At 46.9% G+C, this 12,863-nt stretch overlaps 1 protein-coding gene across 4 annotated transcripts in view; it reads right to left on the bottom strand.

Moving 5' to 3' along the window:
* Positions 1 to 12,863, bottom strand: part of ELN (elastin) — a 64,737-nt gene that overhangs the window by 18,438 nt on the left and 33,436 nt on the right. For all 4 annotated transcript variants that reach the window (XM_079954524.1, XM_079954523.1, XM_079954522.1 and 1 more), the window contains exons 10-19: positions 12,026 to 12,097; positions 11,024 to 11,056; positions 10,809 to 10,880; positions 9,403 to 9,450; positions 8,778 to 8,840; positions 7,637 to 7,681; positions 7,413 to 7,505; positions 6,588 to 6,653; positions 2,284 to 2,406; positions 1,872 to 1,910 (exon numbers count right to left, since the gene is read on the bottom strand). In XM_079954524.1, coding sequence (XP_079810650.1) covers positions 1,872 to 1,910; positions 2,284 to 2,406; positions 6,588 to 6,653; positions 7,413 to 7,505; positions 7,637 to 7,681; positions 8,778 to 8,840; positions 9,403 to 9,450; positions 10,809 to 10,880; positions 11,024 to 11,056; positions 12,026 to 12,097 — 654 coding nt within the window. The remainder of the gene's footprint in view (positions 1 to 1,871; positions 1,911 to 2,283; positions 2,407 to 6,587; positions 6,654 to 7,412; positions 7,506 to 7,636; positions 7,682 to 8,777; positions 8,841 to 9,402; positions 9,451 to 10,808; positions 10,881 to 11,023; positions 11,057 to 12,025; positions 12,098 to 12,863) is intronic.

The raw sequence follows: 12,863 nt of genomic DNA, 5'->3' as shown, positions 1-12,863 counted from the left end.
TCTGGATTTATCTTTTGGAGAGACCGAAAGAAGCCTTAGAAAGGTTTAAAGAGTTTTGTGACAAAGTTAAAAATATGCATGATGCTGACATAGATTGTCTTTGCACAGATGAGAAGCCAATTTTTCTCTTACAGGATTTCCAGAGGTTCCTGAAGAAGAAAGGGATAAGACACAAAATTGCTAGTTCCGAAGAAGCTTGGAACAGATGTGTCTGTGTTAGAGTGAACAAAGAGTTGCAAAAGGGAATGGAGTCGCAATTGCTTAGTTCACATCTGCCACATGAGTACTGGGCTGAGTCGCTAATGTCATTTTGTTACACGTGGTTGAGAAAGGTTTCAAAAGAATTGGGAAGTTCTCCTTTTGAGAAACTGTTCCATAGAAAACCTTCTGTTGCCCATTTCAAGGTTTTTGGGTCTCATGTGAGGACAGAAGCTCCGGGGGGAGTAAAGAATGCCAGAGGCATTTTTGTGGGTTATGAAAAGGGTCTCTACAGAGTAATTTTGTCTGAATCTGGACAGGTGATTCTCACAAAATTCCTAGAGAGTGCTCCTGAACAGGAGAGAGTGATTGTTCACACACTTCCCACAGGTGATGATGATGATTCTGATGATGATGATGATGAGTTTGATCTTATTGAGTTCAGTAGTACTGATGATGACAGCGATAGCTCAGACAGCTCAGTTGTCACAGTCATTGAGAAGAAATCTCACGTAATGACTAGACCCTCAGAAGAGGAGGATGAACCACTGATTAAGCTTAGTACTGGTTCTTCAGAGAGTTCAGAGGCTGAACCAGAAAGCAAGGGAGAGCAGCACCTCTTACGTAGGTCTGAGAGAGCAACGAAGGGTGTACCACCCAAGAGGTATTCAAAAGAGTTTGCCAACCAAGCCATTGCATGTGTTGCTGTTGTAAACGACCAAGGTCAAATTGAAGCTGTGTCTGAGTCAGAGACAAAGGCACAACAGAGAGTTGTTAACCAAGGTAATGCAGAAGCACTCATTCCTTGGAAGTCACACAACCAGAGAGGTACATTGGTAAAACCAGTGACGGGTAGTTCCAAGGGTGGAACTGAAACAACAGGGGAGTGTTATACATATAACAACTGTTTGTTTTCTTCTCTGGATGACGCTTTGCTCGCAGCACGCATTGATACTTTAGGGGGAGTATGTTATTCTAAAGCAGCAATGCTGCAGCAAGCAAAGGCTCCAGCAGCTCAATCAGCTGCTTGTGGCTGCAAAGCCAGACAGGATGTATGTGACTGTTGCCATGGAAACAAAGGGGGAGTCCATTCTGTACTGAGCACCGGATGTTAGCTCAGTGTGTGTGTCATATGACCTGTACAGGATGTACATGGGTGGAGTTTGGAGTTTCTCTCTGTTTGTTGAAGAGAGCAGACATGTTTTCTCTGTACTGAAGTGAAAGACAGGAATAAAAGCAATGTAGATTCATTTCTGTCTGTGTCTGATTCCCCTCCCTGGGGATATGCTGGAGAGCAGGGAGGAGGAGAAGCAATTGGTGTGTTTTTCTCACAGCCTGAGGAAAATCGCCGGAACGGACCTCGTGTGTTTTTCCTGCCGGGAGTCGCCGGAGGGAGGTCGAAAGAATTCAGCCGGTGCCTGGAGAGATAGGCACATACCTCTGACCGGGCCTGAATTCTGACAAAAATGACGAGTAATGGTATTTCACTAGTGACCCAAGCGGACCCCCACCTATTCTTCGCCTCTGAGACATGAAACTTGAAATGGGCACAAGGATGTTAAGAGGGTTGCCTGGTGTGCCCAGTGCTGTGGAGTCCACTTGAGGCAGGATCTCTCTATGCCCACCATCTCAAACCCCACCAAAAACTGTGACTCAACAACTCAGGATCTTACCATACTTTGCTGCTTTTGCCGCTGCGGCGGGACTCACTCCTGCCAAAGAGAAAACAGGAAAATAGGTCTCAGAAATAGGAGGTAAAGCAGGTACGCTTATAATTGTTTAAAATCGCTTTTGACATTGTGCTTTAATGCTGTAACCTGCCCTGGGACCTTAGGGTGAAGAGCAGGAAATGAATTAAGAATCATAATTTATACGGACAGTTATTCTGGTATGTGCATTTTTATACACGTAACTCGGCTGAAAAAATGCACTGCAAATGCCAGAGGAATGCAAATTTTAAAGGATGGGAGTCTGTATTTCGTAAGTCACGAAAAACAGATTACAAATGTGCAAACAGGATCAAATCCCTCTAATTTGGCTTCACCTTCCTCATCTGTCCCCCCACCAATCGTCTGTGACACATACCTCCTACCCCAGTTCCTCCTGGGCCAACTCCAATAACACCAGGTGTGGCGCCAGGAACTACGCCACCTGGCCCAACCCCTGGGACACCAGCGCCACCGATGCCCGTCCCTGGAACTCGGCCACCTGGGGAAAGAGAGAGGAGAGGAGAGTAAAAAATTGCCAGAAACACAGCTGGCTTCTGGAATGGTGTTGGGGAGTCGCACCCTGGATAAAATTAATCCATTTTGTTGAATTAATTAAATTAAATAACTTTCAATTGGATTTTGAATAAAGGCATGATTAATTGTGACTCTTTCATTGTTTTATTATATTTCTTAGGGGCTCTTGCAAACCACTGTTCTGAATCATGTGTTTTTTATAGAATAGAGGGCACTGGAGATGAGTTTATGGAACCAAAGAGGCAAGCCCCCCCAAAAGTTCGGGAAGCACTGCATACCCGCCAAGTGTCCCGATTTTCCGGGGACAGTCCTGGAATGACAGAAGCCACCCCACTTTCTGATTTGATCATGGAATGTCCCTGTTTTCTATTTCCTCTCCTCCACGCCCAAGCAGCTTACAGCTACAATTCCATTCCATTCTATTGATCTGTTCAAGCTGCTGTGCATGACCCCTTCCCTCACACATTTTTTCTTTACAACAATCCTGTGAGGTAGGCTAGGCTTAAAGGTTTCAATTGTCTCAAGGTGACCAATGTATATGTGTACGTGAAATATATGAGATCAAACACAGGAGAGGTTTCTTGATGTAGAATAGAATGTCCCTATTTTCATCTGAGAAATGTTGGAGGGTATGCCTCTGGCTTAAACATACAGGGGTAGTTTGGGGGTGTGGAGGTCCATATCTGTTTTAACCCATGCAAGACCTCCCTCCTGCAAGTCGCACCCAACATTCACGCAGAAGGCAGTTCAGTGGGACTTAATTCAAAGGGTGTGTGTCTAAGATATACAGCAAACCTTCACATGCCTCCCCTGATGCAAATCCCACTGAGGCTTAAAGTACTGGCTCTTGGAAGAACTGCCGTGGAAGAGTACATCAGTGACGTATTTTAGTTTAAACCCCAACATTTTAAATAGCCAAAGCAGCCCAATGGGCAAGATCACTGGATTCCCTTTCATAGGATTATCTATACGTGACATGAGGGGCTTTTTGCTGCTCCACAATTAATTCTGATTCCTACCACCACGTCAACATTTCTGGCTATATGGAAAGTGAAGGGTTAATCTGGTCTTAAATTGAGGACCCCCCCATCTGCAATCTGCAGTTCAACACCCCGTAGAATCACATGTGTGTTGTAGCCAGACTGATCCACTAGAGGGCAGCTTCCCTCTTCTGTGGGATCCCAACTCTGCTTGGGCCATAGAGCTAAAAGCATGTGGAACATCATGCAGCCTGAACTTCTGGTTTCAGCAGACCCTCCCGTCTCCAGCTCCTTCGGGAATGTTGGTACCCATAAGGAATCAATGGAGTAATCTAAAATTTCACTGTAGCCTATCTCTCCCGCAACCCACCTCTGCAAAAAAAAGATTACAGCATAAACAGTTCATGCACTTTCTAACCCGGGACTTGTGAACAAAAACATATTTGCATATGCATCAGTTTTAACATATTTAAATCTGCCACATTTCTGCACCCAGGTCAATGGAGTGCAAGGCTTCAGAATGAAGTTGAGAGATAGACTCAGGCTGAACCAGCCTCTGTTTCAACCTCAAGGGGTGCTTCACAGGGGGAGGGGGTGGCTGGGAATCCAAACCACCACCACCCACCTCTGGGCTAAAAACAAACAGGGAGTAGCTGCGATTTCAGGGCTGTCATAAGTTGCTCTCTGCCAAAGCCCTTTAATACAAGGACAATGCCTTGCAAATGCAGGGCTAAACATAGCACAAAAACATAATAAATGCACAGCTGGATCAAGCCAAGGGCCCATCCAGTCCAGTATCCTGTTCTCACAATGGCCAACCTGATGCTCATTATGGGAGACCTGCAAGCAGGATTTGAGCACAAGAGCCCTCTCTCCTCCTATGTTTCCAGCAACTGGAATTCAGGAGCATTGCTGCCTCTTGCTATGGAGGCAGAGCAGAGCCATCCTGGCTAGTAGCCATCAATAGCCCTCTCCTCCTCCATGAATTGGTCCAATCCTCTTTTCAAGCCCTCCAAGTTGGTGGCCACTGCTGCCTCCTGTGGGAGGGAGTTCCACAGGTTCATTTTGCGTTGCGTGAAGGACTTCCTTAATCTTGTCCCAAATCTTCCGACATTCAGATTCATTGTCATTCTAGTGTTATTATGAGAGAGAAAGGGAAACTTCTCTGCCCACTCTCTCCATGCCTTGCATGATTTTAGAAACCTCTATCATGTTGCCTCTTACTGGCCTTTTCTCTAAACTAAAAAGTCCCAAGCGCTGAAACCTTCCTTCATAGATTTGCTCCATCCCCAGTTGCCCTTTCCTCAACCTTTTCCAACTCTACACTATCCTTCTTGAGGTGAAGTGACTAGAAATGAACACCGAATTTTGGTCTGTGGTCTTGCTGTGGAGACGAGTTACTCCAGCATCTAAAGTGCCCCAACTTCAATGCTGGAAGTTCCCTCCCCCACAATAAGCTCCAGTGTGGTGTGGATAGAGATGATCCATGAAGCTCTGGCACCCTCGCTCCTAACCAATCACAGGGCGGAAGGTTACTAAGCACAGCAAAAGCTGGAAAAGGAGCACATTCTCTCTCTCCCTCTCTTCCTTGTAGACACACTCCAGCGAAACCTGATTCGACTGTGGCTTTTCTTCAATCCCAAAATTGCACAGTTTCCCGCTGGCCGCCTGCTTCCAATCAAAACCAGATGGCGTTCTGGGACGATCCCAGGAAAACCAGGCCAGGCCAGGCCGCTATTGCTCTCTGGAGCAGATCAGGTGCGGCTGGGTGTGCAATGCTTGAGGCCGGGGGAAGAGTTACTAAGGACTCCAAGAAAGTGTGTGTGTGTGTGTGTGTGTGTGTGTGTGTATGTGTTGGGGCTCCAGCCTGGTTGAGCTCACACCTTTGGAGCTGGAGTCTGTCCAGAAGATCCACCCCACCCCCAAATCAGATCTTATTCTCAGCACTCATGAAGCACTGGCATGGATCCATTCTTGATAGTGCACTTATCCTTGCTTCTGTGCAATTGGGGCAAGATTTCTCACCCGCCCCAAATCCAAACCGGATTCACGAATCCAAACGCAAGAGGGCGTTGGGTGGCAGGAATGAAATTTCCATTAGAAAACACGAAAAATCTGAGTTTGGGGATCCACGTCTTTGGCAGGCCTCTTAAAGCGCAGGGGGAAAGAGATGCAATCTGGAGCGAAGTGTGAGGAGCATTGAAATCAGTGCCAGATTTACGTATAAGCTAAACAAGCTATAGCTTAGGGCCCCACTCTCTTAAGTACCCTTCCTCCCACTCCAAACTGGACCCCTTCCCCTATCAATTTTGCACTGGCCACTAATATGCTACCAGGCCGAGTTCAAAGAGTCTGGGTTAAATTAAAAGGTCCTCAACAATTTGGATACTTTAAGGACCACCTGATTCCATATATCCTTGCCCAGCCACTGAGATCTTGGGGAAAGGGGTTCTCTGTTAGTGGTCCCCCTTGGCTCAGGTGCCTGGCTCACATCTATAAGAAGATAAGAAGAGCCTGTTGGACTGCTCAGTGGCCCAACATAGCCCAGCATGATGCTGTCACAGTGGCCCACTGTGCCCCAAAGGGAAGCCCATAAGCGGGACTTGAGTGCCACAGAAACTCTCCCAACTTGTGACTCCCAACATCTGGCATTATTCAGAAGCATATTGCCTCTTACTGTGGACAGAGCCACCCTGGCTAGTAGCCATTGACATCTCTCTCCTCCACAAATTTATCCAATCCTTTCAAAAAGCCATTCAGTTTGGCCATCACTGCCTCCTGTGGAAGCGACTTCCAGAGTTTAACTCTGTGCTGTGTGAAGGACTTTCTTTTCTCTGTCCTGAAACTTCCCAAATGGATGCCTGTGAGTTCTAGTGTTAGGAGAGAAGGGGAACAACTTTTATAGAGAGCCACATTCTCCATATCAGCCTCAGGATTGTGGAATTGACTGTGTGGAGCTTAGATCAGGCAAGCCGCCTCCTCCTTCCTGTTGAATTTCAGGCACTTGGCAAAGACCTTTTGATTTCAGCAGGCATTCTCAGTAAGCTGTATTCTACCTATTGACGGAACTTGTGTTTCTACCCTTATGGCTTCTGTTTGTTTTAAGCACTGCAGAAATCCTGTGATTTCTGGGCTGTTTTATCGATCAATTGGGTAAACAGCTCACCGTAAGCTGCTGCTTTGGCTGCTGCTTTAGCTGCTGCCGCTGCCGCCGCCGCTGGTCCACCTGCACCTGCAGTGAAAAAGGGTGAGAGAAACTGAGAGCCATTCCTTTTACCTGGCCAACCTGGATGGGCTTGTTTTTGAAGAGCACAACTGCAGAATCCTTTGGCCACAATGACGGCAAAGGCACTCACCTAGCGCATTTATCATTATCAGTATCATTTATTTATTATTATCAATTGAGTTGAATTTATTAGTTGCTTTTTCTTGCTGGGGCAACTCAAGGTGACTTACAAAAACAAAGAAAAGAAGCCTCGCAGGCTGTGAAGGACTTGCTCACAAATTTATTGACAGCTGCACAAATTATGATAGCTAGGAAGTGGAAGGGGCAAGCAGAATATAAAATGGAAGAATGGTATAAAGAGGTGTGGGACATAGCTATTAATGATAAATTAACATGTGCCATTAAAGTAAGACGGGGAATATGCAGGAGAAATGGTTTTGAGGAGATATGGAGGGTGTTTGTAGGATTTGTACTGTTAATACAGAAAGGGGCCAAACCGCTGCAAGAGGTGTTGAAATTTCGGGAGGTTGGATAGTTACAATGGAATGGTCTCGGCGGTGGGGTGCACATTCTTATTCTTATTTATTTATGATTATTACTTTGTCAAAATTTAAAGAACCTAAAAGAAAGAAAAAATCAAACCCACATACATACATACATACCAATGTGTTTACTATTGCCCATTAAAAGATGCTTCTCTATCACCCCTCCAAAGGCATTGACTCTACAAAACTGTTTGCCTATTACCCATCCAAGGTCATTTACCTAGTGCTCCTGGGACACCAGCACCGGGCACCAAGCCTCCTCCAAGGGCCCCAGCGCCAGGGACTCCGACCGCCCCGGGCACAGCTCCAGCACCTTTGGAGAAAGAAAGAAAGAAAGAAAGAAAGAAAGAAAGAAAGAAAGAAAGAGGAGTGAATGAGGGCCAGCCAGAGCCTGGGCTTCAGAGCATGGCTACATATGGGCTCCTCCAGCATGGTGTCACTCACCATATTTGGCAGCTGCTTTTGCAGCGGCTACCTGAGCTCCCACACCTGCAAAAAGAACAAAAAGAGCTTCAGCAATGTGGCCACATTGCTAGAATCTTGAGGACACAAAGCACAGATATCCCTTCCAGCTTATTGGCTTCAGAAATCTAGGATCCAAACCAAGTAACACAATGAAGCCAAGCCTTTTGGCAGCCTTTTGGCAGTTGTTTGACTCCATCAGCCTCAGCCAGCAGGGCCATTTTGGACTCCAACTCCCACCAGCCCCAGCTAGCCTGGCTAGCCTGGCTGGGGCTGCTGGGAGTTGTAGTTCAACGACATCTGGAGGCACCAGGTTGGCTAAGCACGTGTTGATTTCTGTCTGTTGAAATAAATAAATTAAGGTCTTATGTATATAATGAAGGTTCATAAATGTACCAAGCAAACATGCACATAGATATATAGGCCACATGTCTGAAGCTGCACAGGAGAGCAGCCATGGAGCCATTTTGACTCCCAGGCTGACCAGGTGTTTTCTCTGCAAGGTCAAATGGAGGAGCCTCCCCATTGTCTTCTCCTTCACAAATCCTGTCAAGGGTATGTCTGTGTATGAATAGGGTGAGCCTGTGACTTGGCTCAGGAACTAAGTACTTATCATTACAAAAGACTGGCCAGGCTCCCCAGGGTATCAATCCAGTAAACATTAACAGGTAACTTGCCAGACAGGAGTTGTTTAACTCAGATTATGAGGTAAACAACCCACTCAGATTTCTGCTTTAGCCCGCCCTTTCTGTGATGTAGGTATGATGTTTCTGGGGGTGGTCTTTGACTCCAAGGTGGGCAATTTAAAATGTCTATATAAGGGCGGGCACACCTTGGTTCGGGGTTCTCCTCCTTCCCCTGCGTGTGAAGGGGGCAGCCTGTTGCAACAGTTCAATAAAGAGCAGGCTTACAAGCTGCTTTTCTTCTCAATATTCTCTGGTTGGCCTCTTTGTAGGTTGGAGAACCTACAAAGGACTCTATAAGGGCTCTTGTGTTCCCCACAAGGGAATAAGGGCAGATTTTCATTTATTACACTGTGCAGAGCCACAGAGGTGTCAGCAAGGGGTCCAAGACTCTGGGGGTCATCCTTCGCCGGTGTTGTGTGCTAGTGGAACCCGCTTACCTGTCCCTGTTGGGTAACCGGCCTTCCCTCCGGCACCACCGTACACGCCGCCCGGCCCAACACCTAGAACCACAAAGAGAAATCAAGTCTTCAGGGGAGAAGAACCGCCCAATGCAAAGCCCAGAGGAAATTGGCCAGGGGTTGGCGATGTGGGTTCCAAGGATCAGAGACTTTTTGTTGTGCTTTTGCCCATCCCCAGATTGCTTCAGAGTGATGTGGTACAGTCCCCTCCTCCTTCTCATTGATGCAAAGAACTAGACTTCTACACTGAGATATTGGTGCCAGCATCAGCTCTGCTTCTCAATCAAGGGATTGTAGTTTTGAATGGCAACTGATGGAGTTCAAAACTGATGGCAACTGAAGGGGGTTCAAAATCCCCCCTCAAAAAGCGCAGTACTCACTCAAAAGCCATGAGAGTGAAACAGGTTTCAAACCGACTAGTTGAAATCTGTAGCACTGAGATGCCTGCACAGCCAGCCTCATTTGTGGTACCCAGAGTCCAACCTTGGAGAAGTCCATCCAAAACACAGATCCATGTACTTTCATCCCCCAAAATGCACCCGTTTCTCTCAGCCCCCATCTCCCCCAGGCCACAAGCTAGGCAGTTGAGACCAAGAGAACTCACCGCCATAAGGCCCCTTCCCAGCGCCATATGGGAGGCCATAATAGCTACCTGGAAAAGAAAAGGGGGGGGGGAAACATGTGAGCCTAAGGAACTGCCTGCCACTGCCTCATCGAGCACAGAATGGCCTTTGGTTACCCATCTACTAGAGCTCTTTTCAGTCTGGAGATGATATCAGGGGTTAAAAGTGGGTCCCTTCTGAATGCAAAGCGAGTCCTTAACCCCTTAGCAGAAAGTTAAGCCAGCAGAGCCAGTTTTTAATATCTTTAATAATTCCCCACCCCCAATAGCTGAGATGTTAAAGGGATGGTTTGCATTTGCGCTAAAAACCATGGCTAGCTGCCTTAGAGATAGAAGCTGTCCATCTGAATACATTTAAACAAATTAACAACAGAAATGAGATGCTTTTCACCAGTGATGGGAACCTCAGGCTCAGAGGCTCTCCCAACCTCACTATCTGGCTCCTGAGACTTTCATCAGGCCACACCCCCTGTCTCCAGGCCACACCCCTTACCGACCCTGCTAGGCACCCTCTGAGTGATTTTTCCTAGCTAGGATCTGCCCTTGCCCTGATTATCCTTTAATCTGTTGGGAGCCACCCAGAGTGGCTGGAGAAACCCAGCTGGATGGGCAGAGTATAACTAATAAATTATGATGATGATATTGTTTCTTACTTGTCTGGACATTGGAAAGTGTGTGTGTGTGTGTGTGTGTGTGTGTGTGTGTGTGTGTGTAAATGTAAAAACAAGCCTGGTGTTCAAAGGCAGAACTACTATTATCCATGCTTTTTTCTAAAAAAATGTTTAGGGATACTCTCATTTTGACTCAAGAAAATCACCATTTTATAGTTCAAATCAGGGAGAAATAAATATATTAAACAGACAAAAGTACAAAGATTCACAAAATGTTTAGGGGTATGCGTACCCCTGTGTCCCCCCAGAAAAAAAAACCACTGACCATTACCCATTAATTAAAATTAGCCTTTGTTGTTCCACCCACTTTTGTTTCTGTCTCCACCCACCATTGGTATACGGCCCCCGGAAGGCTGCTTAGAAGGGAACGTGGCCCCTCAGGTGAAAATAGGTTCCTCACCTTTGCCTTTCACATTTGACATGAGCATTACAGCCCTTTATTATAGGAACCCGAAACGCCACTTAACAGCTCTGCAACCAAGGGTGGGTTTTGGTCCCATTTTACGGAAGCAGAACTGAGACCGGGGCGGGCGGTGTCCTGCACGAGCCGCACACAGTGAGTCAACAGTCTCAGACAGGACTCAAACCCAGAGCCTGGGTTGCTTGCCAAAAACAAGAGGTGAGGGGAGATATGCCTGGCGTTCTTTCGATCGTGGAAAGAGGACCTTCTCGGAGTGGGGTTTTCAACAGCAATTTGGTTCTAGGTGTCAGGCTCACCAGGGAGTTTGGGTGCCTTGATGGGATAGCCCAGTGGAAGCCCAGGCTGCTGCCCTCCAAAGACTCCGAAGGCTAGAACAACAAAGGAAAAGAAAATGAGGCTTCCCACAGTGCAACTATTCTCACCACCCTACTCCACCATGGTGGGTCGATCTGTTTCCCTCCCGGCTCTGTTGGGAATGGGGTACATGCATAGGTGTGTTTTGATAACCTACGAGAGAGCCCGTTGACAGCGCCTCCTCCTGCCCCTGAAAGGGAAAGAGTTAATGATCAGTGGCTGTCCTTGCACACAATACATGATACATGGTGGTCAAAACATTTCAATGCAATCGTCAGAAGGCTCGACGTGTTGCAAGATTTAGTGCAGGCTTCCTCAACCTCCGCCCTCCAGATGTTTTGAGACTTCAATTCCATCATCCCTGACCACTGGTCCTGCTAGCTAGGGATCATGGGAGTTGTAGGCCAAAAACATCTGGAGGGCCAAAGTTGAGGAAGCCTGATTTAGTGCTTAGTTCAAATCTACACACAGCCATGAAGCTCCCTGGGTGATTTTAGGCCAGTCTCTGCCAGCCTAACCTACCTCACAAGGTTGTCGTGAGGGTAAGATGAGGATGAGGAGAACTATGTGCGCCACTTTGAGTTCCTCGGACGGAAGGTTGGGTATATAAATGCAATGAATGATAAATACATTTATTTTCTGATCACACAAAATAGTTTTTATTTAAAGCTCGTTTTGGCCAAAAGAGTGGATTTCAAAGTGCAAGGGACCTTTGGCCCTCCAGATGCTGCCAAACTACAACTCCCATCACCATCCCTGGGTGCCTGGCCTGATCCATGCAGGATCTTCAGATATTATTAAGTACGTACGACAGCCGGAGTTCTGTAGTAGTGAGCATTCATCCTGTGTGAAATGGCCCAAATTCTAGTGCAAGGGTAATCAACATGGTGCTCTCCATATGTTGTCAAACTACAACTCCCATGAGCCCTGACCTTTGGGTCTGCTGGCAGTTGGGGTCCAAGTACATCTGGAGGCACCACAATGGCTACGCTTGTTCTAGCAACCGGACGACTTGAGAGTCGGCTGCAGACGACTTCCTACCTATGAAAACTGCCATAATAATTTGAGAAACAAAGCCCATCGGAAGGTGACAAGCCCCACCTTCTCTGGAGCAAAGAATGGATAGAAGCCATCATTGGGGAGGGGTAACAAGGCTTACCTGGAACTTTTGGCTTCACTCCAGTTCCGGTGGGAACGCCAGGCAGGACTCCTACACCAGGATAACGGATCCCTGGAAGAGGAACAGAAGATGCTGGACTCTTTTAAAAACTACAGCAGGGCTTCAAATGTGGGTCTTTATTTGAATGCGCTAAAAAGCTGAACTGGAAACTGGAAACAGGATGGGATGTGCTAAGAATGTGTTGACTTTTGACACCATGTACTGAACTGTTGAGTTCCTATGGGAGAACACAGATATCTGCCTTAAACGGAGTTGAAGCCCTATGAGGAATGGTTGAAGGAGCTGGGTATGTTCAGCTTGGAAAAAAGGAGACTTAGTGGAGATAGGAGAGCCATCTTCTCATATCTCAAAGGCTGTCACATGGAAGAGGCAACAAGCTTCTCCTGCTCTGGAGGGTAAGACTCAAACCAATAGCATCAAGTTACAAGAAGGCAGATTCTGGCTAAAGATCAGGAAGAACTTTCTGGCAGTAAGCTGTTCCACAGCAGAACGGACTCCCATGAAAAGTGGTGGACTCTCCTTCACTGGAGGTTTTTAAGCAGAGGTTGGATGGCCATCTGTCATGGATGCTTTCACAGAGATTCATGCATTGCTGGGGGTTGGACTAGATGACCCTGGGGGGTTCCCTTCCAAAGCCACAATTCTATGATTCTGTGAAAGGACTGAACCTGAGACCTTTTGCCTGCAAGGCAGCTGAGCTAAGATTCCAGTCCTCATGGTTCCAGATCAAGGGCGGATTTAAACAGAAGAAGCTGCCTTACCCTGAGAGTCAGGCTTCTGGTTCCCCTATCTTGGTACTGCCTACACTGACTGGCAG

Source organism: Podarcis cretensis (genome assembly GCF_951804945.1).
Source record: "Podarcis cretensis genome assembly, chromosome: 15".
Lineage (NCBI taxonomy): Eukaryota > Metazoa > Chordata > Lepidosauria > Squamata > Lacertidae > Podarcis > Podarcis cretensis.
The sequence above is the reverse complement of the archived record's forward strand: the minus strand, read 5'-3'. Positions and strand labels throughout refer to the sequence as shown.